At 37.8% G+C, this 23,610-nt stretch overlaps 2 protein-coding genes across 2 annotated transcripts; one reads left to right on the plus strand and one right to left on the minus strand.

The window, feature by feature from the left end:
• The first annotated feature begins 1,260 nt into the window (after positions 1-1,260).
• Positions 1,261-12,288, plus strand: acp6 (acid phosphatase 6, lysophosphatidic). Its single transcript, XM_048193798.1, has 11 exons — positions 1,261-1,398; positions 2,099-2,267; positions 2,589-2,717; positions 3,584-3,714; positions 4,141-4,220; positions 4,336-4,423; positions 9,177-9,309; positions 9,399-9,499; positions 9,605-9,697; positions 11,004-11,169; positions 11,578-12,288. The coding sequence occupies exons 2-11, from the start codon at positions 2,106-2,108 to the stop codon at positions 11,710-11,712; spliced, it is 1,218 nt and encodes a 405-aa protein (XP_048049755.1). The 5' UTR covers positions 1,261-1,398; positions 2,099-2,105; the 3' UTR covers positions 11,713-12,288.
• Positions 12,289-12,364: 76 nt separating this feature from the next.
• Positions 12,365-22,631, minus strand: si:dkey-229b18.3 (serine/arginine repetitive matrix protein 2). The gene is made up of 7 exons (XM_048193794.1): positions 21,190-22,631; positions 17,833-17,906; positions 17,504-17,738; positions 14,881-17,108; positions 14,468-14,677; positions 13,379-13,481; positions 12,365-13,282 (listed from the first exon to the last, which is right to left on the minus strand). Exons 1-6 carry the CDS (start codon positions 21,509-21,511, stop codon positions 13,380-13,382), a joined length of 3,171 nt encoding a protein of 1,056 aa, XP_048049751.1. The 5' UTR covers positions 21,512-22,631; the 3' UTR covers positions 12,365-13,282; position 13,379.
• Positions 22,632-23,610: the final 979 nt, after the last annotated feature.

The raw sequence follows: 23,610 nt of genomic DNA on the forward strand, positions 1-23,610 counted from the left end.
TTTGAGCCTGATGAATCTTGGCTTTGTCATCCTGGAATATGGTGATGATACATCTTCCTACATGGTTGTTTAAGAAATGAAAAGCTATACACTCCATCCATTGGGGTTGAAAGAACTCAAACATGTGCTCCCAAACATATAACATGCTAAAAACATAAAAGTCCCAGCAATAATGATTCAGTGATATATATATTAATCTTGCCAAAATCCTCAATATTGACTGCTGTATATATGAATGTGCCTTGGAAAGAGTATATAAAAAAGAGAAAAGAAGGCTAGGGAAAACAGAGCTTAAAAGATTAGTCATTTTGCATATGTAATTGCATTACTAGTCCAAAGACAATCATTCTTACTATTCAAATGCAGGGTTTGTTTTGATCACTTTACCACTTTCATGGATGTCTGCAATATGTAGGCCTATGTCATGTGAAGGATTCAAAAATGTCCTAGGGTCAATCAATCTGTCATCTGTCAGAGGGTTCCAGGATTGAGGAAAATTATTCACTGACCATTCAAATATTATTGTTAATAATAATAATTATTATTGTCTCCTGATGTAGTCATCTCAATTTCCTTTTTATTTTTACAGTTAGAAACAAGACATACATTATGACAGATGATTAGAGTTGGTCTAGAAATCATTCTTTGACAGTTAATGACATCTGAGCTTTATTTCACTTCATTTCTCACATATGATTGCAGTCACTGTATCTCATTTCCTCTGATCCGTTTGCAGTACACAATGAAAAAATAAAATATCCCAGCACAAATGATACATGCGTGATGGAGTTTTTTTCCCTGCACATTATAATTACAAACCAGTAGGCTATTACAGCATTCATACATTTATACTGTATTATTGTATTAATTTTATAAAATTATATTATTATTATTATTATGCGCTTTTAATGTAGGCTATTTTTATATATGCGTTATTCAGTTTGTAGAACTAGCAAATATAGGCTCTCATTCGCAGCCACATACCGAAATGTCATCCCTCGGTATGTTATAATATGTCTGTGTAACATTTTACGTCCTTAATGTATACATGCTAGTTGTGTATACACTTCATACACTGAAGACTATTTCATACACTGTCCCCAAAAACTATTTGTACACGAAATATATTAGCTAGCCTATTTGTTAGGCTACATGTTATGTCGTTCTGCACAGGAACATTACGCCACTAGACGAGTTATGCATTTATGAGTATGGTAAATGTAGTTTTACAATATGATGTTTCCACTTTTGCTCAGAATGAACAGGTAGACTATGAAACTACATATCCCAGAATGCACCTCACCGTCAACCGGCGTAATATTCAATCTTCCTGAAACTAAAAGGAATGAGTGCAATTCAAAACCAGTGGAATTAACTTGCCGGGACTGAGACCTTCAGGTTGGTGATATTTAAAAGCACTTTCTCTAGTGTACCTAGATGTTTTTACTTTACTTAATAGATTAAAACTAGTGCATGATATTTGACAGTTTGCAAGAGCGTATGAAACTTGCTGATATGACAGGCAGGCAGCATTACTGAAAGAGACAGAAGTTGCTGTGTTTGAGTCACTTATGGAAATGTACTGACACATTTTGATATAGCCTATATATATATCACACAAAAAACAAAATATATGTAAGCTACAGTTGTATACAATGTAGAAATCATGTATCCAACGTGATAAATTAATTGTAATGTTATTATAAGTATAAATACAATCTGTAAAGAAAACAATTACTTATAAGTGGATCTGTATGACACATGCAGTTGACACAATTTTAAAACATCACGAACATTTTAGCTTAAAATGTATATTTGATATATCATAACTGGTCACCTTTTCTTTTAGGTTTTAATCACATTTTAGGTTTAACTAAGTTCGTTTTAAATGCTCCTCTGTTGCGACCAATGAATTTTAGAAGACAAACATTCCATGTAGGCTTTCAATTGTTGAGGTTATAAAACTCTATATTAATTAGAAAATAATATGTAGAGTGTTGTTCAGTTTTATCTGGAGTAATATGTCACAACACAGGATATGTCAACATACCAAAAATGTCAAGTCAAGTGTTGTGTCTCTTTTCAATGTCTCTTTCAGGTGCATCATGTGGGCACGTGTGGGTTTGGTGGGTTCAGTGGCCCTCGGGTCAGTGTTTTGGTTTCAAAAGAATAAGGCTGAACCCTCTCCATACGAGCTTAAATTAATTCAAGTTTTATTCAGACATGGGGCGAGGACGCCGCTGAAATCTATACCAGATGTGTTGGAGGTAAGAGAGCTGATTAGTGTCACTTCAGTGCCCAAAGTTGTAATGTTGTGTGATCATGGGGGGTAAATGGGGGGAATAATAATTTTAATATAATAAGTATAATACAAAAGATGTTGGGACAAAAAACCCCAACAAGAATCTAGAGAATGCACAAATGTGGCATTATTCTTAATTGTTTAAATGTCTCAGAATCATTTGTCAATCTCAGTCTTAACAGTGTGCTTTTTTTACTCAGAGACAGTGGCGCTGTCATATGTCTTTAATAGTCTACATGTTGATGCTAATTATATCCAGTATGACGCATGGTTTTTGCACCCCTAGGCACAATGGGTCCCTGAGCTACTAGAAGCGCCCGCTCACACAGAAATAGACTATATGATTACAGACCTGCAGGGGGGACCCAGACCCCCAGCTCCTGTGGAGGACAGCTACAGGGCCAAAATATTGACAGTGAGTTTGTGTTTATGCATTTGTGCCACATTCTTATACAACGGAAACTGTGTTTTGCACAGAGGATTAGAAAGGATCCAGCTTGTGGTTTGCCTACTGAAAGGTAACATTAGTTTAAAAAGGACCACAACTCCTTTTAATTAATAGGTTTGGCTATTCCAGTGAGTCCAGAGTGGGCAAATATTAATGCTACTTCATAGCTTAGTTGAGCTCCAAGCCTAATCAAACACACCCGAACAAGCTACTCATTGTCTTCAGTATTTTATCAGCGATGGAGCTAAATTCTGCAAGACAGCAGTACTCCAGGACTGACGTTGCCCATCCCTGTTCTACAGAATTGTGTGCATCCAGCTTTGTGGCAACAGTTTGGCGAGGGTCCTTTTTTGCTCCATCGTGACAATGCCCCTGTGCACAAAGCAAGGTCAAAAAATAAAAAGGTTTATTGAGTCTGGTGTAGAAGAACTTGACTGACCTGCAACAAAGCTCAGACCTGAATCCCATTGAACTAAACCCCTTCTCCCAGCATCAGTGATGCTTTTGTGTTTAGATTGGACCAAATATGTGCAGCCACATTCTAACATATAATAAAAGCTTTCTGTGAAGAGTAGAACATAAAAGAGCAAATGGTTTGGAAATGAAATGCTCAGCAGACATACTGTATGGTTGTGTTGTTTGGATGTCTACATAGTTTTAGTGATATAGTGTCATTTACAGGCGTGTTTTGAGTGCATGTTTGGAATGAAGTGGATTGATAGTAAATGGCAGTGTCAGACATTATGTAAACATTAGCATACCTAACTGTTTAGATGGAAATTGTGCCAGGTTCTCACATAAAAAAAGAATGACTTTGGCTCCTGCTTTCATAGGGTGGAACTTATCCAGGTCAGCTGACCACGGTGGGCATGCAACAGCTGTACGATCTTGGAGTGAAGTTACGAAAGAAATACATACAGGAAGAGCCCTTTCTCACACCTTCTTTCAACCCTAAAGAAGTTTAGTGAGTGATATTGGCGATTTTTCATTAAAATTTTTATATTGTTCGACACCGTTTTGCTGCTGGCAAAAATGACATGTTAAATTGTATTATATTGAGGAGAAAAAACGGTAAAGTTTAATTTGTTAACATTAGTTAACTACATTAAACTTTTTATTGATTAATCTTAGTTTATGTTCATTTCAACATCTACTAATACATATTTAAATCTAAGGTTGAATCTGTTAATATTATTTAATTGACTTGAGCTTACATGCGCTAACAATGAACAGTTGTATTTTTATTAATTAACATTAACAAAAAATAAATACTTTAACAAACGAATTGCTAACGTTAACTAATGGGACTTAATTTATATGAATGTTTATGGCTCTGAATTGCATCATTAAGCTAAATGAGTAAGATGGACTATCTGTCGTTGATTTACAGCATTCGCTCTACCAACATTGTACGCACCATTGAGTCGGCTAAGTGTTTGGTGGCTGGACTGTTCCAACAGGAACAAGCAGGTAAGGTGGCAGCTCAGCTATTCTTTTTTTGTGTGGTTTGGTTGAGTAATGGATGAGATGAGCATTACACACTCCTGTGTTTGCCTTTCCATGTTTGATTTTCTCCCACTCTAAGGTGTTGTGTCCATCCTCACTGATAAGGCTGAGAATGAAGTCCTATATCCCAACTATCATGGATGCAAGCTGCTCAAGCGGCTCATTGGGTAAAACCTGCTTTATTTTGATAATAATGATGATAATAAACTTAATATAACATTCATACTGAACAACAGCTCAAAATGGAAAGTTAATTGAGAATTTTTTTTTGGATAATGATAATGATAATGATAACAATAATAATAATAATAATTAAATACATTTAAATAAAAAAAATCTAAGAATTGTAAGAACTACTTATTCCTAAATATTTAACCTTTTTTTTTTCTTTAATTATTTGTTTATTTATTGAGGTTTGTACTTTTTTCCTGGTTAAACAATACTCTAATAACAACATTATACTTTATTATAATGAAACATTAGACCTTTGCTACCGTCTACCGTCCAGAAGTTTGGGGTCGGTAAGATTTTTTTAATGCTTTTGAAAGAAGTTTCTTATGCTCACCAAGGCTGAATTTATTTGATAAAAAATACAGTACAACAATAATATTGTGAAATATTATTACAATTTAAAATAACTGTATTCTATTTTAAAATCAATTAAAAAACTGAATTTTCAGCATCAATACTCCAGTCTTCAGTGTCACGTGATCCTTCAGAAATTGTTCTAATATGCTGATTTGCTCAATTATTGTTATTAGTGGTTCAACGTTATTAGTGGATCATATCACTGTTATTAAGTCACGGATTGGATCATTTTTCGGATCAGCACAAAAAAAAAAGAAATTTGGGGGTGGGTGGTAACTTTCCATTTATTACTTAGCCCACTTTAACAACTCCAATATGACAGCAGAAACTATTAGCCTAACTAATAGCCTACATTATTAAAGGCAAGTGAACAGACTGTAAAAAGAACAAATACTGTACACCAATTACAAGCATAGATATACAACAAAAAGTTACAAATAAAGTATAATGTCTAACTGTAGTATTAATTTTCATGTACAGAAATGTAATAATTAAATGTAAAATGACATTGTTCACTGTATAAATTTAATATAGATTAACAGACAACAGCAAGTATTTATAGGTTGCTGTCACTTTAAGAGTAAGACCCCATGCATGCACACATCCAATTTCTCACCTCGTTCAATTAAGATATAACTGAATGTGTTTACGAGAATACTTGCCGAGAGGGGTATTTTGATTGACATAATGCGTGTATGTGTCCATCCAAGTGCACTGAGGAAGCGAAAGAGAAATCAATTTGGAGTTCGAGAGCTATATGTAACGCGTCTCTCTCTCAAATTCAAATTCAAATTCAAAATTGCTTTATTGGCATGACTGTAAATAATATAATATTGCCAAAGCATACATAAAACAATAATAAAAACATCTGTATAATAGAAGAAAATAATATCAAATATTATAATGCTATCAAATATTACAACATAACTTAAACTTAAATTAACAGTGTAACACAATAGAACATGTCGGAACATTTGTTACCACAGTGGTTAAACAAATATATACACAAACACATACGGAGGGTCACTGTGGTGGACGGTAGGGAAACACACTGAGGTCAGACACATACATTACACACATTCACCTGCTGTCTCTCAGGCTGTGGCACATCCACACGTATCTCGCAGCCAGTGCTGCTGTCGGTCCCTCTCCTAATATTAAAGGTGCCCTAGATTCAAAAATTGAATTTACCTCAGCATAGTTAAATAACAAGAGTTCAGTACATGGAAAAGACATACATTGAGTCTCAAACTCCATTGTTTCCTCCTTCTTATATAAATCTCATTTGTTTAAACGACCTCTGAAGAACAGGCGAATCTCAACATAACACCGACTGTTACGTAACAGTCGGGGTGAATGCCCCAATATTTGCATAATGCCAGCCCATGTTCCCAACATTATAAAAGGCATTAGACAAGGGCAGCCAGTTAACGTCTGGATCTGTGCACAGCCGAATCATCAGACTAGGTAAGCAAGCAAGAACAATAGCAAAAAATGGCAGATGGAGCAATAATAACTGACATGATCCATGATAACATGATATTTTTAGTGATATTTGTAAATTGTCTTTCTAAATGTTTCGTTAGCATGTTGCTAATGTACTGTTAAATGTGGTTAAAGTTACCATAATTTCTTACTGTATTCACGGAGACAAGAGCCGTCGCTATTTTCATTTTTAAACACTTGCAATCTGTTCATAAACACAACTTCATTCTTTATAAATCTCTCCAACAGTGTAGCATTAGCCGTTAGCCACGGAGGACAGCCTCAAATTCACTCAGAATAAAACGTTAACATCCAAATAAATACTTTACTCACATAATTCAAAGCATGCATACAGCATGCATGATGAACATCTTGTAAAGATCCATTTGAGGGTTAGTCTGGGTAAACCCAGCCTGATCTGTCGGCGATTTGATTTCGCTCGGCAACTCAGTCTGGAAACCCGTACATTCATTTCTACTGCTCCTGTTACACTTTTGCGGGAACCAATCACAGACTGGCTTATCCACCTTGCTCGCTATTGGCGGGTATAACACGATGACGATAGAGAAGCGACGGTAAGCAGCTTTGCTTGATCTACCCGTCACTCCAAAATAACAATGCACAATCACAGTGACGCAGATTGTGTTAAGCATTTACCTTATCTGAGAGAAATGTAGCAGAGCGTTGATCTGACAGTCTCTTCGTAGGAAGATTACAAACAGCGATTAATGACACACAATGATTTGCTTCACGATGTGAGTACAGGACTCTTTTACTTCAATGCCCCTTGATGGTAGACAATATTTTTATTATATTTATTATCTCGCGCCGCCTGAGCTGACTGGAATTCTTGTTGGTTGTCATGACAATGACGTAGTTTAGGGCGGTTAGCCTATATTCCGCGTTCATTTACACAGAACCAGAACAGTATCAGAGTTGCCTTTTAAACTCTCGACGATGCTGAATGACTTCTTTAGTTAGCAAACAAATTGCTCGAGTGGTTGTAAATAGCGATCACTTTCATTTTTTTTTGCACAACCTGCAAAAATCGCTCGATGCCATTGCTGCAAAGCTACAAACCAATACAAACTAAACCTGCGTCTCAATCAGCTCCCTAGTTCCCTAGGTCGTGAATCAGTATATCATGCAAGTGAATGTGGCTGATTCCCTGATCAGTGCCCTCACTACTGAACTAGGGAGCTGATTGAGACACATGGTAAACTTGTCTGGAGTTTTCGCATCGCTCTGCAAACTACGTCACCCGAATCGTTGATCTGATTGGTTGAAGGACTATCCAATTGCGTGAATAATGCTCCCCAGACCAATGTTCAATTTTAAATTGAGTTTGGTCTGGTGATAGCCAGACTATTTGAGGGTTATATTAGCTGTGTGAACTTTGTAAATGCGCTGTAATATAGTCGACAGCTCGTGTGGCAGGGAGCACGCAAATTAAAGGGGCGGCGCTGCCTAAATCAGTGCATTGTTAATGATGCCCCAAAATAGGCAGTTAAAAAAATTTATTAAAAAAAATCTATGGGGTATTTTGAGCTGAAACTTCACAGACACATTCAGGAGACACCTTAGACTTATATTACATCTTGTGAAAAAGCATTCTTGGGCACCTTTAACTTTATTTGTTCTACTTCACTCATGGCAGTAAAGTTCTTTATTACGTTACAAAATTTTGTGAAGTAGAGATCTCTAATTGATATGTATTTTTGACAGTGAAGGCGGAAGTGCATCTCTGTCTCAGTCTCTCCTGTCCTGTAGTGAACACACACCCTTTGCTCTCTGGGTTGCCAGCTCTTTCTGTGTCTGCCGGTCTCGATGGCTAGACTGTGCTCACTGAGCCTGTACTTGGTCAGGATCCGTCTCTGCTTTGTGTCTTTGACACTTTGGAGATATTCTTCTAATTCATAATTTGATTTCAGAGTTCGATAGAATTGTAATTTACTTTGTGTTTTAGTTTCCTCATCCCAATGTTCCAGATATGTATTTTTAGATTGTTTGAAAATTTGGTTTATTTTGATGTTTGGAGAAGCAGTGCTGGTCTGAGACTGGTTAGTGTTAGTAGAGTTAGTCAGGTTAGTAAGTCTCAGAACCAGCTGACTGAGGGGACTTTTTTCAGGGTTCAGTTCTTGGGTTAGTAATGCTTTAAAATGTAGCGATTCTGTGGGACTTGATTTTAGATGCATCCAGAATTTGAGGGATATTTTTTGCATATTAAAAATCAATGGGAATCGGCCTAATTCTGCCCTACATGCATTGTTGTTCTCTCTCTCTCTCTCTTTGTGCGCGAGCGAGCCTTGTATGTAGGCTATGTGCGCACCAATTACAGCGTGGAGTGCGATACCGAAATCCTCTTTTGCCTCTTCTAGCGCTGGAATGGTTTTATATCTATTTAATGTGTAAACTAGCAAGACAAAACATGTGCAAATGATAACCTTTCACTCTATTGCAGTTAAACTTGCAATTGATCTGCGAATCACATGCGTCCCTAACCGTGGGGCTTGCTCCATACATATCATGGATTAACAACGATCCGTTTAACCACTAATTGTTACTATAAATGTTGAAAACGGTTGTGCTTCTTAATATTTTTTGGTTCTTTGATGAATAGAGTTCAAAAGAGCAGCATTTATTTGAAATATGTCTTTTGTAAAATTATGTAATATGTCTTATGTACTGTCACTTTTCATCAATCATGCTAGCTAAATAAAAGTAATAATTTCTTTCAAAAAAAAATAAAAAAATCCTCCTGACCCCAAAGTTTTGAATATGAGTGTAAATGCCCAAAACTGGTCTAACATCATGTGTCTGTGATTGACTGTGGTGCATCAAATGTAGTCATCGTTGGGGAGAATCATCCACGCTTCCTGACATTGCTGCAGACCTCCAGAGCATCCAGAGCTCCTTGGGTGTCGATCCTCATCAACGTCTCGACTTCATCCTCATTAGAGATGACATGGTGGCCAGAGAGGTAAAGTGCCCCCCTGTTGATACTTTCTACACATTCATCTGTGTTAGCTATGTTTTTCAAATTCAGTACTGTTATATTATTGATCCTAGACCCATGGCCTGCCGCTTCCTACAGCTCTGGAGCACTGGAGGAGTATCGTAGAGCAGAGAGCAGTAGATATGATCTGTCACATCTATGAGCCCAGTAAGAGGTGAGGGCTAGGGAATCCTGCTATAGATTCTTGAGAAGAGAATGTAAGAAGTTGCTTATGATTTAAGGTCTCTGTAAATGTTTATTTGCTTTTGTTTGTCCTCAGGCAGAATTTACAGATGTGCGTGGGTCCACTTTTCCACATACTCCTAACCAACATTGAGGACAAAATTCAAGGCTCAACTTGTAAACCAGAAAGGTGTCTTCATTTTGAACAGCACATCTATTGTTTTATCATTTTAAACTTGATATATTTTAAAGGTGCCCTACAACTTTTTTTAAAAGATGTAATATAAGTCTAAGGTGTCCCCTGAATGTGTCTGTGAAGTTTCAGCTCAAAATACCCCATAGATTTTTTTTAATTCATTTTTTTAACTGCCTATTTTGGGGCATAATTACAAACGAGCCGATTTCAGGTTGCGGCCCCTTTAAATCGCGCGCTCTCTGCCCCCTCCCGAGCTCTCGACTCTATTACAGCATAAACAAAGTTTACACAGCTAATATAACCCTCAAAATGGATCTTTACAAAGTGTTCGTCATGCATACTGAATGCATGCGTCGGATTGTGTGAGTATTGTATTTATTTGGGTGTTTACATTTGATATTGAATGAGTTTGAGGCTATGCTCTGTGGCTAACTTGCTAACATTACACACTGTTGGAGAGATTTATAAAGAATGAAGTTGTGTTTATGAATTATACAGACTGCAAGTGTTAAAAAATGAAAATAACGACGGCTCTTGTCTCCGTGAATACAGTAATAACCAGTGGTAACTTTAACCACATTTAACAGTACATTAGCAACATGCTAACTAAACATTTAGAAAGACAGTTTACAAATATCACTAAAAATATCATGTTATCATGGATCATGTCAGTTATTATTGCTCCATCTGCCATTTTTCGCTGTTTTCCTTGCTTGCTTACCTAGTCTGATTATTCAGCAGTGCACATCCAGACGTTCTGCCCTTGTGTAATACTAACTGCCCTTGTGTTATGCCTCAATCATGGGCTGGCATATGCAAATATTGGGGGCGTACACCCCGACTGTTACGTAACAGTCGGTGTTATGTTGAGATTCGCCTGTTTTCCAGAGGTCTTTTAAACAAATGAGATTTATATAAGAAGGAGGAAACAATGGAGTTTGAAACTCACTGTATGTCTTTTCCATGTACTGAACTCTTGTTATTTAACTATGCCAATATAAATTCAATTTTTAATTCTAGGGCACCTTTAATGTTTAGGTTAAAAAATGTTTAGGTTGCTTGTGCAATCCATATTTAAAAATTAAACTTGCAAAATGACATTCAAGCTTTAAGTGTCCAAAACATTTTTTTTTTTAAACAACTGTGTAACTTTCTCTACCTGCTATTTCCAGACAGTAAATGTCAGTTACAAAACTTGAGAGGTGCTGCCTCACAGTGGTCAGACTCAGAGATCACATGTGTAAATGTCCTCTTGAAAACAAGATATTTAAAGTTGCTGTTTGTGTTTTTGTTGATACAGAAAGTTGTTCCTGTACTCTGTGCATGACACCACACTGATGCCTTGTCTCATGGCTTTGGGGGTTTTTGACATGAAATGGCCGCCGTATGCAGCTGACATCACACTGGAGCTGTACCAGCACCGTCAAACTAACCAGCACTATGTTAAAGTATCTTACATTGGCCAGGTAAGACCATTCACACAGTAATGCTAAAAATAGGTACACTACTGTTATATTTATTTTAAATATAAATCTTTTGTAACTTAGTAAATCTCTTTCTCTTTTGATCAATTTAATGAGTCTTTGCTTTAAGTTTTTTTTTTTTTTTTTGGTAACACTTAACTAATGAAACCTTATTGTAAACTACTTTAGTTAACATGGACTAAGAATGAACAATACTTTTACTGCATTTTGATCTTAGTAAATGTTGAAATGAACATTAACCTAATACATTAATAATATCTACGTTTTGAGGCTTACAAACATCCATAACTTCTTCTGACATCACTTGTCATTATTGATTTAATGCTAAATCTGGCTAGATCTTTTTTGTGTTGTCTATCCACGTTTTGAAGCTGTTAATTATACCTGCAGGACCAAAAAATCCCAGGCTGCAGTGATGTCTACTGCCCACTGGACGAGTTTAAGAAGGCAATGGCTGTTTACTCTCTACCTACTGAACATTACTTTGCCCTCTGCAACAGTGCAGATGACCATCCCAAACTCTGACCTCTCACTAACGCTCAACTCTTGACTTTGCCCCATAAAACACAAATGTTGTGGTCTGGGCTGTAGAATCCTCTGGATCTTGGGTCTCTTCTACATGGATTCAAGTGTTGATAACAACAACAACAACAACAAAACGTATCAGAAGTCTTATGTTTAAATTCTGTCAAGTCCTTTCTTATTAAGGAAAATGGATCATGACCGAATGTAACAAATGAGAAAATGTTTATCTGCAGTGTACAAGTTGGTAAACAAATTCATTCACAGGCTGTCATAATATTAAGCATACATTTCACAGCAAAAATCTTGATAATGTGTGAATTTGTGCACAAGTATTTAAATGGGAGTTTGTGTGCAGTATCTCCATTAGGTGCCTTCATTTCAGAGTATCAGTCATCCGAAACTGCTACAGATTTTGCTGCAACCTCACATTCTTTTAACTATGACATTTGATGTTTTAACGTCAAATTAAGTGCTGTTCGAGGTAAAATCCAAGTCAATATGGTGAAAATGTTCTTACATATTCACTACTGATATGCATATTAAATTATGATATAATAAAATATGTTCTGCATTTTATAGCATTTTACTTTGTGAATTCCCTAGTGTAACAAACGAAAATACTTCAAAGCACACAAATACACGAAGCAAAGTGTAAATTTTAAAATGCAAAATTTATTTATATGGCTATTTGGTCGTTCTACATTTTAAACTTGTGTTTCAGACAAAACACTTCAACATTTAAAACTTCTTCATTAAAGTCCATTGCATTGTATGTTAAAGAAGGATATGCATAAAAAGTCAGACAAGGAATTATCAAAGGAGGGGAGGGGGGGAAAAAAATAAAATCACATTAGACATTTTGGGATTCCCTTATTTAAAAGACACAGTCACTGTCTCATTTTGAAAAGTTGTAATCAAACAAATGTTTTCACAAAATTGTATATACCCAAATAATGGCATTTCACCAATGCAGGCTAACCATTTTGTGACTTCTAGAATAACTAACTCCTTTTACCCAACCTTCATTTAAAAATTCCTGACTAATTTCTGTAATAGTTTTTCTAAAACAATGCCAGACAACCACACGTTTAGGGCAGTCCACTGGCTCCACTCCATCATTCAAGTACATCCCAGTCAATCGCATCTTTCTTAGGTTTCAAAACAAAGCTAACATTAAGTGCACTCAAGATTATGCCATTTATAAAAAATAATCATAATAACAATAGAAATAACAACTGTAGTAATTACATTAGTAATAACAAATTTAAAGCATTCTACACAATTCTCATTATACATATATCACCTTGACCATCAGTCTCTGCCCCCCTGAGAAAAACAACATGGGTTCAAGTTCTGGTTTAACACATCTGTATCAATTGCAAAGCAACTTCAGCTTAGTTACTTAAATAATAATTATTGTGAGGAAAAGGACCATTTAAACCATCATGACATTATTTACATGAATAAATTCAACCTCATTGTCATACATCACAGATCCTTGGTATTTACAGCGTTAATATTTAAAGAAACAAAGCTTTGCTCCTCTTCATTTAATCCTGTGTCTTTTCACCTAAAATGTAAAACAATAAATTAAAATACTAATGGAGAAAAAAAAAACTATGGAAATCAACAGAAATATAGAGATGTCTGTGGATTACAGACTGACCTCAATGAGCAGCAATGCACTGGCGGCATTTGTAGAGCTTGGGATTATGTGTCCTTATGTGATTCCTCACATTTCTCTGTCTGAAGAAAGTCTTGCTGCACAACTGCAAGAGAGAATTAAATGTGAAAATAGAAAAAAAAAAAAAAAAACAGATATAGAAGTACAAAGTCAGAGGGAAAGGAAAACCTTTAGATGACTGGGGTGCTTTTTTATTGTGGTCTTTTGTCAATTTTATTAAGTGGAGAGTAGACTGAAATTATGGAGTGAGCAAAGAAAAATAGAATTAAAGGGTTAGTTCACCCAAAAATGAAATTTCTGTCATGAAGTACTCATCCTCATCTCGTTCCACACCCGTAAGACTTTTCATCTTTGGAACACAAATTATATTTTTGATGAAATCCGAGGGTATCTGAACCACACATAGGCAGCAACGTCATTGCACCTTTTGAAATCCAGAAAGGTAGTAAAAACAAAACAAAAATAACGACTTTATTCAACAATTTTAACTGTTGTCATACATAGTTGATGTAGTGAACTGGTCGGCTCCTGCATCAGCATCACACGCACACGTGTTCAGCTTCGGCCAATACCGAGTCGGCGTTTGGACATAAACAAGGAAGCCTGAGTTCACTACATTAACTATGTACGATAACAGATCAAATTGTTAAATAAAAGTTATTTTTGTTTTGTTTTTGCTCACAAAAATATTCTCTTCGCTTCATAACATTAAGATTCAACCACTGTAGTCACGTGGACTATTTTAACAATGTTTTTACAACCTTTCTGGACCTCAAAGGGTGCAATGACGTTGCTGCCTATGACATGACATGAGGGTGAGTACTCAATGACAGAAATTTCATTTTTGGGTGAACTAACCCTTTGATGTTGCAAGCCGGATTCAAACCCGCGCTGCTCAGTCAATATGCTGGACGTGCAAACCGCTTTGTCACAGCTCTGATGGTTCTTTTTTACAATAAGGGCAAATAATCAGCTCTACCCCTCCTTTTATTAAAGCTTTGTACATTAGACAGGCACATTGCTGGGATGGGAAGGGAGCACCTCCCTGATCTCAGGAGACATGATACATACCGGACAGGGCCAGTGTTTGCCTTCAATGTGCTTGATCCGGTGCATAATAAGGGCATCACAATCCCTGTAGGTGGCTCTGCACTGCAGGCAAGCATGTGCTCCACTGGAGGTCCGACTGTGAGGACTCTTCTGCTGTTTCAGACGTGCCCGTCGGATAGATTCCAGTAGGACGGAACGGCGACTGCTCAGAGGAAGCAGCTTATTTACATTCTATGAAGACAAAACAGATAAATATTAGATTTTTTTTCAAGTATTTATTACCAATTTAAATTTAGTATTCTTTCCAATGATTGACATTTGAGTACTACTTCCCTGAGCCAGGCTGCATACAAGTTTACAATACAGTTACGTCACATGCCTTTGTCATAAGATTAAACATCACCAAATGCTAGTCTTAGGGAAACTTTTATCACCTTTGTCTTTGTAGGTTCTTTCTTGACTTTACAGCTCCTCTTGCTAACTTGGGGGTGTCTAGAAACTCGGCTAACCTGTGACCCTCGGGACACGCTGGTTTCATCCCTCTCTGTCTTCACTCGAATAGCAATCCTTTGGGAAAAGGGTGAGTGCCTGTTGCCAAGTCCTGCCCAGTGAGGCCCATTTAGGCCTGTCCGATCTGGCATAATTCTGGCCCTCACCCGATCTCTTCTCCCCATGCCAGGTGATGAATCGCAATGGGAACTACTTCCATGAGAGACCGAACGAGTCAGATAGATGTCCATGCTCTCCTCCTCTCGTTTGATGCCACTTGGCTGCCGACAGAACCCAAAGAGGAAGCCTTGATCCAACAGTTTGACGGGCGGTTTGCTCTGACGCTTGCCCAGGTCTGAGGGATCACTGGTTGGAAATGGCTGGGTTAGGGGCAAGGGGTCAGCTGGCTCTTCCTTTATTGTTTTGTAAAGAGGATGGCTGTGAAGATGCTGATGGTTGGAAGCATCCCAGTTCATGACACCATACTGAACTTCAGGACTGTCCTTTCTTTTCGAATGTTCCTTTATTTTTCTGTTTTCCTTCACCTGTGTTCCTCTTCCAATTCTGCTGTGCTTTGCTTGTGGCACTCTTGTAGTACGGTTGCATTTTGTTTTGCTTTCTATTTGTTTTGAACTCTTAGGTTTACCTGTTGGGGGACGCCCAGGTTTGTGCCGCTTTGTGTGCTGCAAATTTGTTGTGGCTACCCTTACTGTGCGATCTGCTGGTGGGCGACCCCTACGTCCGGGTGCTTTAGGAGGAGTTGCCTGGGGGCTACAGACAGTATTGCGACGGTGAATAGGTTGCAGGATGGCACTGTCTGAAGATTCTTGTTTTATCCTGAGCATAGTACTTTTTGAAGGGGACGAGGCATTGTGTGCTGGTACTCTACCTCTTCGTGCAGGCTGGGAAGGTGCTTTATCTTGATTTTTATGGTGACGTCTGAGCGTTTGAACGATTGCACTGGAGTCTGTGTGCAGCAATGACCTGCTACGTGTAGCTCTTGCAATTGGCTGCACAGGATCATTTCTTTTCCTTTTGGACCTTTCTTGGTTCCAAGATTCTTGGAGTTCTATTTTCACTGGTCTGTTCAGCAAGTCCATTCTGCTCATGTCACAGAGAGACAGAGAAGGATTAACGGCAGCAAGCACCCCTAAACTGGTTCCGAATCCCAATGGGACGCCTTGTGCACGAGGTTTCCGCCGGGCTGTGAGTGAATAATCACTTACTTTTAACTTCCTAAGTCGTTTTTTCTGCCCCCAACCGGACAGTTCTTCTGGACCGGGCAACAGGGATTTCCTCTGCAAGCCAAGGAAGCTAAGAAGACGATATTTCTCCTGAGCACGGGGACTGTGCACCTCTTCTTGAGGGACTTTGTTACATACCTTCTCCTCCACATACTCCTCCTTTACCTTTACTGAGGTATCATGGGTCAAAGAAGTTGCCTGAGATTGGGACGGAGTCACTGAGAATTCACACTGAGGCTTATATGCCCGGTAGGAAGAGGACTTCCTCTTTCTCTTAGTGGAGAGGTCAATTTTCGGCAGGAGTCTGCGCAAAGCAAGTGCAGCGCCAGGTGAAGAACGAAGCAGACGGCGTGATGGAAAGGAAGAACGAGTAGAGGTGCAAGGAGATGTTGAGATGATTGAAGATGTGGGGCGAGAGGCAGTTTTTTTCTTGCAGGATGGAGATTTGAAGTCCATGAGCTTCATTCTGCGATTTGGGCTGCATGGAAAGCCATTTTCCTCAACCTGAAAACTGAACGGGACTTGCCGTTGGAACTGAGGATTTGAGGTTTCTGTTTCAGATTCATCCGTTACCTTATCAACAATCTGCTCACTGTACTGTGCTTGGATGTTCCAGGAAGACCCAGAACCTTCTCCTTCCTCATCCTCTCTCTTCCTTTTGAGTCCCACTTTCCCTCCTGAAGCTGAGGAGTGGTCTCTCCTGAAAGGTCCAGGCATTGAACTATTTGGTTCACCAGGAGTACTGTGCATTCTGGAATGTAACTGACAAGTCTCTTGCTCCCTTTTGATAGCAGAGCAAGCCTCAAGGGCAGGCCACATGCGTAGATGGCGGGCCATGGCACAAACCTCCGTCAAGATGTCCAGACTCAGATTGAGGGTGGAAGTGTAAGAGAACTCTAGTAAAGCAAGCAGGCTCTGCTCACTGAATCCTATATGAGAAACCATAAATAATAACTTATTAATGCCCTGAATGATAAAATAAAAGATATAAGTGTGTTAACATAGGATAATGACAGTCTAAAGGTTAAGGATGGAGCTGTGGCAGGTTCAGTTGTAAAGTAGTTATATATTGTTTCCTATGACTCCAATCCTGGAAATTACAATTTTAACATTCCCTAATATTCAAGGTTTCCTATGACTGTGGGAACCCTGTAACAAGTAAACTTTAAACAACCCAAAGCATCAACAGAGAAGACTACAATGGCTCACCATAATGAATAAAATATGCTTAATAATTTCAATAATGGCCTTTTTAAATTAATACAAATGTAAACAAACACTGATTTTGAAAGTGGTTTAACTTGAATTTGTACTGCACCCATACCTGTGAGGTCAACGTGTGACTGGGGATCTGTGGCTGAGTCCATTTCAGTAAATAACTCCTGGAAGTACTCGCTCACCGCGGCAAGGACTGCTTTGTGGGCGACGAAAGACTGGCCATCACCAGTTTTCAGTGTGATATCACAGAAAAGCCCTGCTTCCCGTTGGCTATTAAGTTTACTTAAGACTTGATGACTATGCGATTCCACCATCCTGGAGATAAGTCCCACATCGGAACACTAGAGACAGAGACAAAGTGAAAGTAAGAGATAAAGTCAAAACAGTAATCCTGACTGAAATGTGGATAAATAGGTTTAAAAACCATAGTCTTACCGCTGATCTCTCAGACTGACTGCGTTGGCATTCCTCACAGCCAAAGACATAGTCTCTGACCTGAAAATACATTCCTAAAAGAAAAAATACATTTTTACAGAATTATTACAGACAAGGATTTGATGTGTGTCTATGCAAAAAAGAAAGTCAGTGCTGTCAGACCACTCCTATTCCACAAGTAGCTCAGTTCTGTGTGGGCATTACCCATTCTCTTTCACTTTCACATTACATAGACTAAATCAGCTGACATCTAGTGTAGGAATCTCAATTCACAGCAGGTGAATTTTTTGCTTGGCAATGAAAATAACACAATTTTAAACAGAAATATGTGTCATAATCATCTCTTAGGAGTATTGCACTAGTCAACTCCAGTTAAATGAGAAACTTGCCAATGTAAAAAGTGGTTAAGTGTGGTAAATATTTTTTTAATGTATATGTATATATTATATTTGATTTCACTTTAAAAAAATATATATACATGCAGATATAAATAATAAGGCTAAAATTAAAAAATAGGGCTAAAACATACTTTTGTGGCATTTTATTCTCCAGGTAAAATCCAAATAAATATCTGTCTTTAAACAATATTAGAATGAATTGTGACATGAAAATTGATGTTACTTTGAAATCTTCTTTTTACCAATTTGCCAAATCAGGATACAAACTCGTGCAAATATCAAATACATTCATAAATTCCACTCTCAGTTTTATAAATTAAGATTGCTAATGACCTAACAAAATCAACAAGTCATCAGCAATTTCAAATTTGATCCACAACTGCAACATCATATTAGACATGGGCATATTATCTGCATTAGGCTTACTTGTTTGTCTAGTTTGTAACAAATTCATTTGGCAAACTATGGTGTTTGTGGCACAGGGCAAAATACCCAGCTGTATTGAGAAATCACTCATGGTGCAATTCATTGAAAACATGAAGCAGCACACCAAAAGCTCAGATTATTACTCCCAACACAATAAGTCCAGACTTGCCAATGAGAGTGAGAGATGGAACAGATATGTTCCACTCCAAACAGTTCTCAGAGGACTGTGGAGTGGTATAGCTTAGGAGTTAAAGATCTACATTAAAGTTGGTGAGTTTGAACCCTCAGAAGAAATGAACTTTTATATGACTGGCCAGCTGACAAATGACTAACCTCTATTCCAGTGGGACAGTGTCCCTGAAATAAATGGACAGTAGATTGAGCTGAATACTGTCAGCAATCTACAAACCCTTGGATGAAAATCAATTGCTAAAATAATCTAAAGTTTAGTTGGCATTTGGCTATAAATGTGAAGCTCAACCAATGATCTGAAATATTTTTTTGGTCAGTGTATTTTACCTTTCTAACATTGATGTCCACTTAGTAATAAATTCACCAAGTAAACATTCAGCCAAAGCTTTTAATACACAAATGACAGGTTCGGTGCTCCTGGAATAACCTAAGGTTAAGTGTCTTAAGTGCTTAATCAACCCATATCGAATTCAACAACCTTTCAGTTACCAGCCTAGATACTTAATCACAACGCTGTCATCTAATACCAAGCATAACTAAATGAGATCTGACATTCCAAAAGCAGTTTAAGAATTATAAACATCATAAGAAGTCTCGAGATAAGGTGGCCCTGAGGGAGAGCTTTGCCACCTCCAAATCCACCTTAAGGATGCAATGCAGCATAAAAGTCATTCTAAAAACAAGCCAACTCTAAAACATCTCAACTCCTCCAATCAAAAGGTTCTGTGTAAATAAAATGCTATCATAGCCACCTTAAAGGATTAGTCCACTTTCAAATAAAATTCCTGATAATTTACTCACCCCCATGTCATCCAATATGTTCATGTCTTTCTTTCGTCAGTCGAAAAGAAATTAAGGTTTTTGATGAAAACATTCCAGGATTATTCTCCTTATAGTGGACTTCAATGGACTCCAAACGGTTGAAAAAAATACAACTGTATATGCTTTATAACCACAAATTATCGCCTTGCACGTGCTTCCACTTTCCGTATTCTTCAAATGCTTACACCGTATGTCCTACACCTTCACTATTCAACTTACAGAACAAACGCGGCACCAGTTTTGTTTTTTTCCTCAAGTAGAATGGGGAAGGCGTAGGACATACAGCGTGAACTTTTTGAAGAATACGGAAAGTGGAGGCATGTGCAAGGCGATCATTTGTGTTTATAAGGCATATACAGTTGTATTTTTTTCGAAAATGACCGATCGTTTTGCTAGATAAGACCCTTATTCCTCGTCTGGTATGGTTTAAAGCCCTTTGAAGCTGCACTGAAACTGTAATTTTGACCTTCCACAGTGGAGTCCATTGAAGTCCACTATAAGGAGAAAAATCCTGGAATGTTTTCATAAAAAACCTTAATTTCTTTTCGACTGACGAAAGAAAGACATAAACATCTTGGATGACATGGGGGTGAGTAAATTATCAGGAAAATTTTATTTAAAAGTGGACTAATCCTTTAAAGGGATAGTTCACCCAAAAATTAAAATTCTGTCATCATTTTTACACCCTCAGGTTGTTCCAAACCTGTATGAATTTCTTTGTTCTGTTGAAAACAAAGGAAGATATTTTGAAGAACGTTTGTAATCAATCTGCTTTGGGGCACCACTGACTTCCAAAAATATACTATTGAAGTCAATGGTGCCCCAGAACTGTTCAGTTTCCCACATTCTTCAAAATATCTTCCTTTGTGTTCAACAGAACAAAGAAATTCATACAGGTTTGGAACAACCTGAGGGTGAATAAATGATGACAGAATTTTCATTTTTGGGTGAACTATCCCTTTAATCACCTTAAAAAGACTTTTGTACATTGAGAATTGATTCAATCATTGTATTTTGCTAATTGCTGTGTTATCATGTGAGTGGCAGGTTGTCCCGCCTTCACTCTAGTAAACACGTTACCAGAAAAGAGATGCCATTGCAAGAGGGAGGGGAGCTTGTTTTGATTAAAGATAAAAAGGACACATGAATAAAAAAAAAAAACAATAAAAAAAAAAACAATGATGTGCACGGATAAATTATTTATAATACCGGTAAACACTCCAATATTCCATGAAAAGAAAATAAGAACTGTCAATTTTTATTTCTTGGCAGTATTTCATCTGAGTCACGTTGGTACTTTAAACATTATTGGATCGCCAATAGTCGCTGTTGCACGTCTCGCAGTAAATCGACAACTCTCATGAATACATATATGCTTAAATAATTGAATAAATTAACACATTTAAACATGTATAAACTTTAATGATGATGATTTGATTCAAATTTCAGATATAAAACTAACACTTAAAATGCATCGGTAGTAAAAACAAAATAATACCATAAGAGAAAACTGACAAACCTTCCCACCAATAGTGCTCGGCCACTAGTCTGTATGTGTCCTCCAGGGTGTGGTGCGACTTGCCGGGTCTCTTCTCGTGGAAAGTAGCTATGGACTGAAGTCGCTTGTCTTCAGCCAGCACCTCCCGATACTGGACGAAACCCTTCTCCAACTTTCTACGGTAAAGAGAGCCGCCGATGACCTCGAAGAGAGAAGACGAGAGGGACGCGCAGCCGCCGTTCACATAACCCGCGCGTTCCCGCTGCTCGTCCGCTGAGAGTTTAGTAGTGCGAAAGGTGTCATCAGTGTCATACTGAGCACTGTAGGTGCATTCACTTGCCATTTTTACCGGATTTTTTACTCAATACACTTTTACTTTCAGTGCAGCTTGTTTGTAATCGTCTCTCCTATGTGTAAAAAGCAGAACTTTTTAACTTGGCTTCATCCACCGACATTGAGACGTTTCTGAAACCAATGATGCTCTGAGAAGTGTCTATAAAGTTTTACCATCTGTTGGAGATTCAAAGGACATTCACAGCAAATCCTCAATATGGATATTTAAGTAGCAAGCGTAATGAATAATATTATGAATAAATAAGACAGTCTCACTTAACAGGTCTTAGACATCCAGGTTGCTTTTGTTAAGAAGCATTGGACTAGTAGCTGAAGTATTTTACAATAAAGTCCATCATCTTTGGTGCTTAAGATGTGACTTCCTTACATCCTATCAAACGTGAAATACTGAAACTCCATGAGGCAATGGATTCAAGACAGATGAGCAAGTTCCACCATCAAAAGCCATAAGTAAATCCTGACCACGTATTATAATTCAAATAAATTTGAATGACATAAAAATCGCAAACGTGGATGGCAAGTTTTCTCAATAGTCTGGTTGTCCTGGGAAACGGAACTGAACACAAAAATCAATCGACTGAAAAATGTCTCAATCTGTCAAATATGCAGTGGCTGCCATCCATTAATATGAAATTATTATTATTATTATTATTTAAGCAGGTACTTTAGGGCCTCCATCAGATGTAACTGCAACTGAATTAACAATGTGTCACGAAACGCCAACTACGTCATAGCAGGAGATCCAAATGTCCAAATTTCTCGGCGGGCAGCAATAACAATCGCGCGGAAGGGTCTTCCTCTCGCGCGTGCAACTTGTGATTTCTTGAACTCGGTCTCAGCACGCCGCAGCTAATCTGTCGCGCGACCTATGCGCGAGACGCGAGGGTCTTCCCGAAACACATCCAAACGGAACGGCGGCCTCCAAAATCAACAATATCATCTGCGGTTTCCCCTCAACGTGCTCCACGTCCGTTCATGTAACGTTAAAGCCAGTCAGATGATCAAATAATCCAATTTTTAACTCGTAGTCCTCTGTTGGTTGCCATTCGTCAACCTAACTTCGCCTCGACGCCCAATTGCCTCACCCCCTCCCTTCCTCGACGCACATTGGTGGAATCTTTAAAGAACAGAGCCTGCGGACAACGCCATTGGTCAATGAGGCTGTCACTCACCGGGCTGTTTTCCCTACTTTTTCCCTACATGAAGATAGGTTGTTGACGTCAGCGTTACCTTACTTAGTGTCAAGTTTATCAATATAAAAAAGGACAACAATGAGAGAATATTGTTTTGCTTCGACTCGTTTTCGTTTTAGCCCTTCGTAGACGTGTGAAGCTAAACATATTTGTATTTGTCTGCATGATTTATTGGGCAATTGATTATGTCATAGTTAATGTTATTATTTATTCACGCATTGAGCACCGTCTCCACGGTTGTTCGAATCTATTGTTATTTTTGTATATTTAGCCAAATGAATGAAGAATAAAAATGCTGTAATAAACTCATATTGTCAACGCAGTGCTTTTAAAGGTGTAGCTACATTATGTTATGAAATGATTATAAAAAACAATGCAATCTGGGATTATTTTGGAGGAAACAAACAGTTATTGTCTGAATACACCCTCACATTAGGCTATCTCACATTTATATTATATTGGGCCTGTGAAACAGCACAGTAGACTTTATTATTGTGTTTGTCTGATGTTACAGTGGGGAAAATAATTATTTGATCCCCTGCTGATTTTGTAAGGGACTATCATTTTTTATGGTAGATTTATTTTAATGGATAGAGACAGAATATCAACAAAAATACATTATATAAAGGTTATAAATTGAGTTGCATTTCAGTGAGTCAAATAAGTATTTGATCCCCTACCAACCAGCAAGAATTCTGGCTCCCACAGATTGGTTATGTGCCCATGTGGAACACAGATTAGTCCTGTCACTGTAAGAAAGTAATGTAATGTCATCTTGTTACAAGTATAAAAGAAACCAGTCCACAGAATCTGTATCTTCCATTCCAACCTCTTCACCACCATGGGCAAGACCAAAGAGCTGTTAAAGGACATCAGGGATAAGATTGTAGACCTT

This window comes from Megalobrama amblycephala, linkage group LG6, assembly GCF_018812025.1.
Source record: "Megalobrama amblycephala isolate DHTTF-2021 linkage group LG6, ASM1881202v1, whole genome shotgun sequence".
NCBI classification, from domain to species: Eukaryota; Metazoa; Chordata; class Actinopteri; order Cypriniformes; family Xenocyprididae; genus Megalobrama; species Megalobrama amblycephala.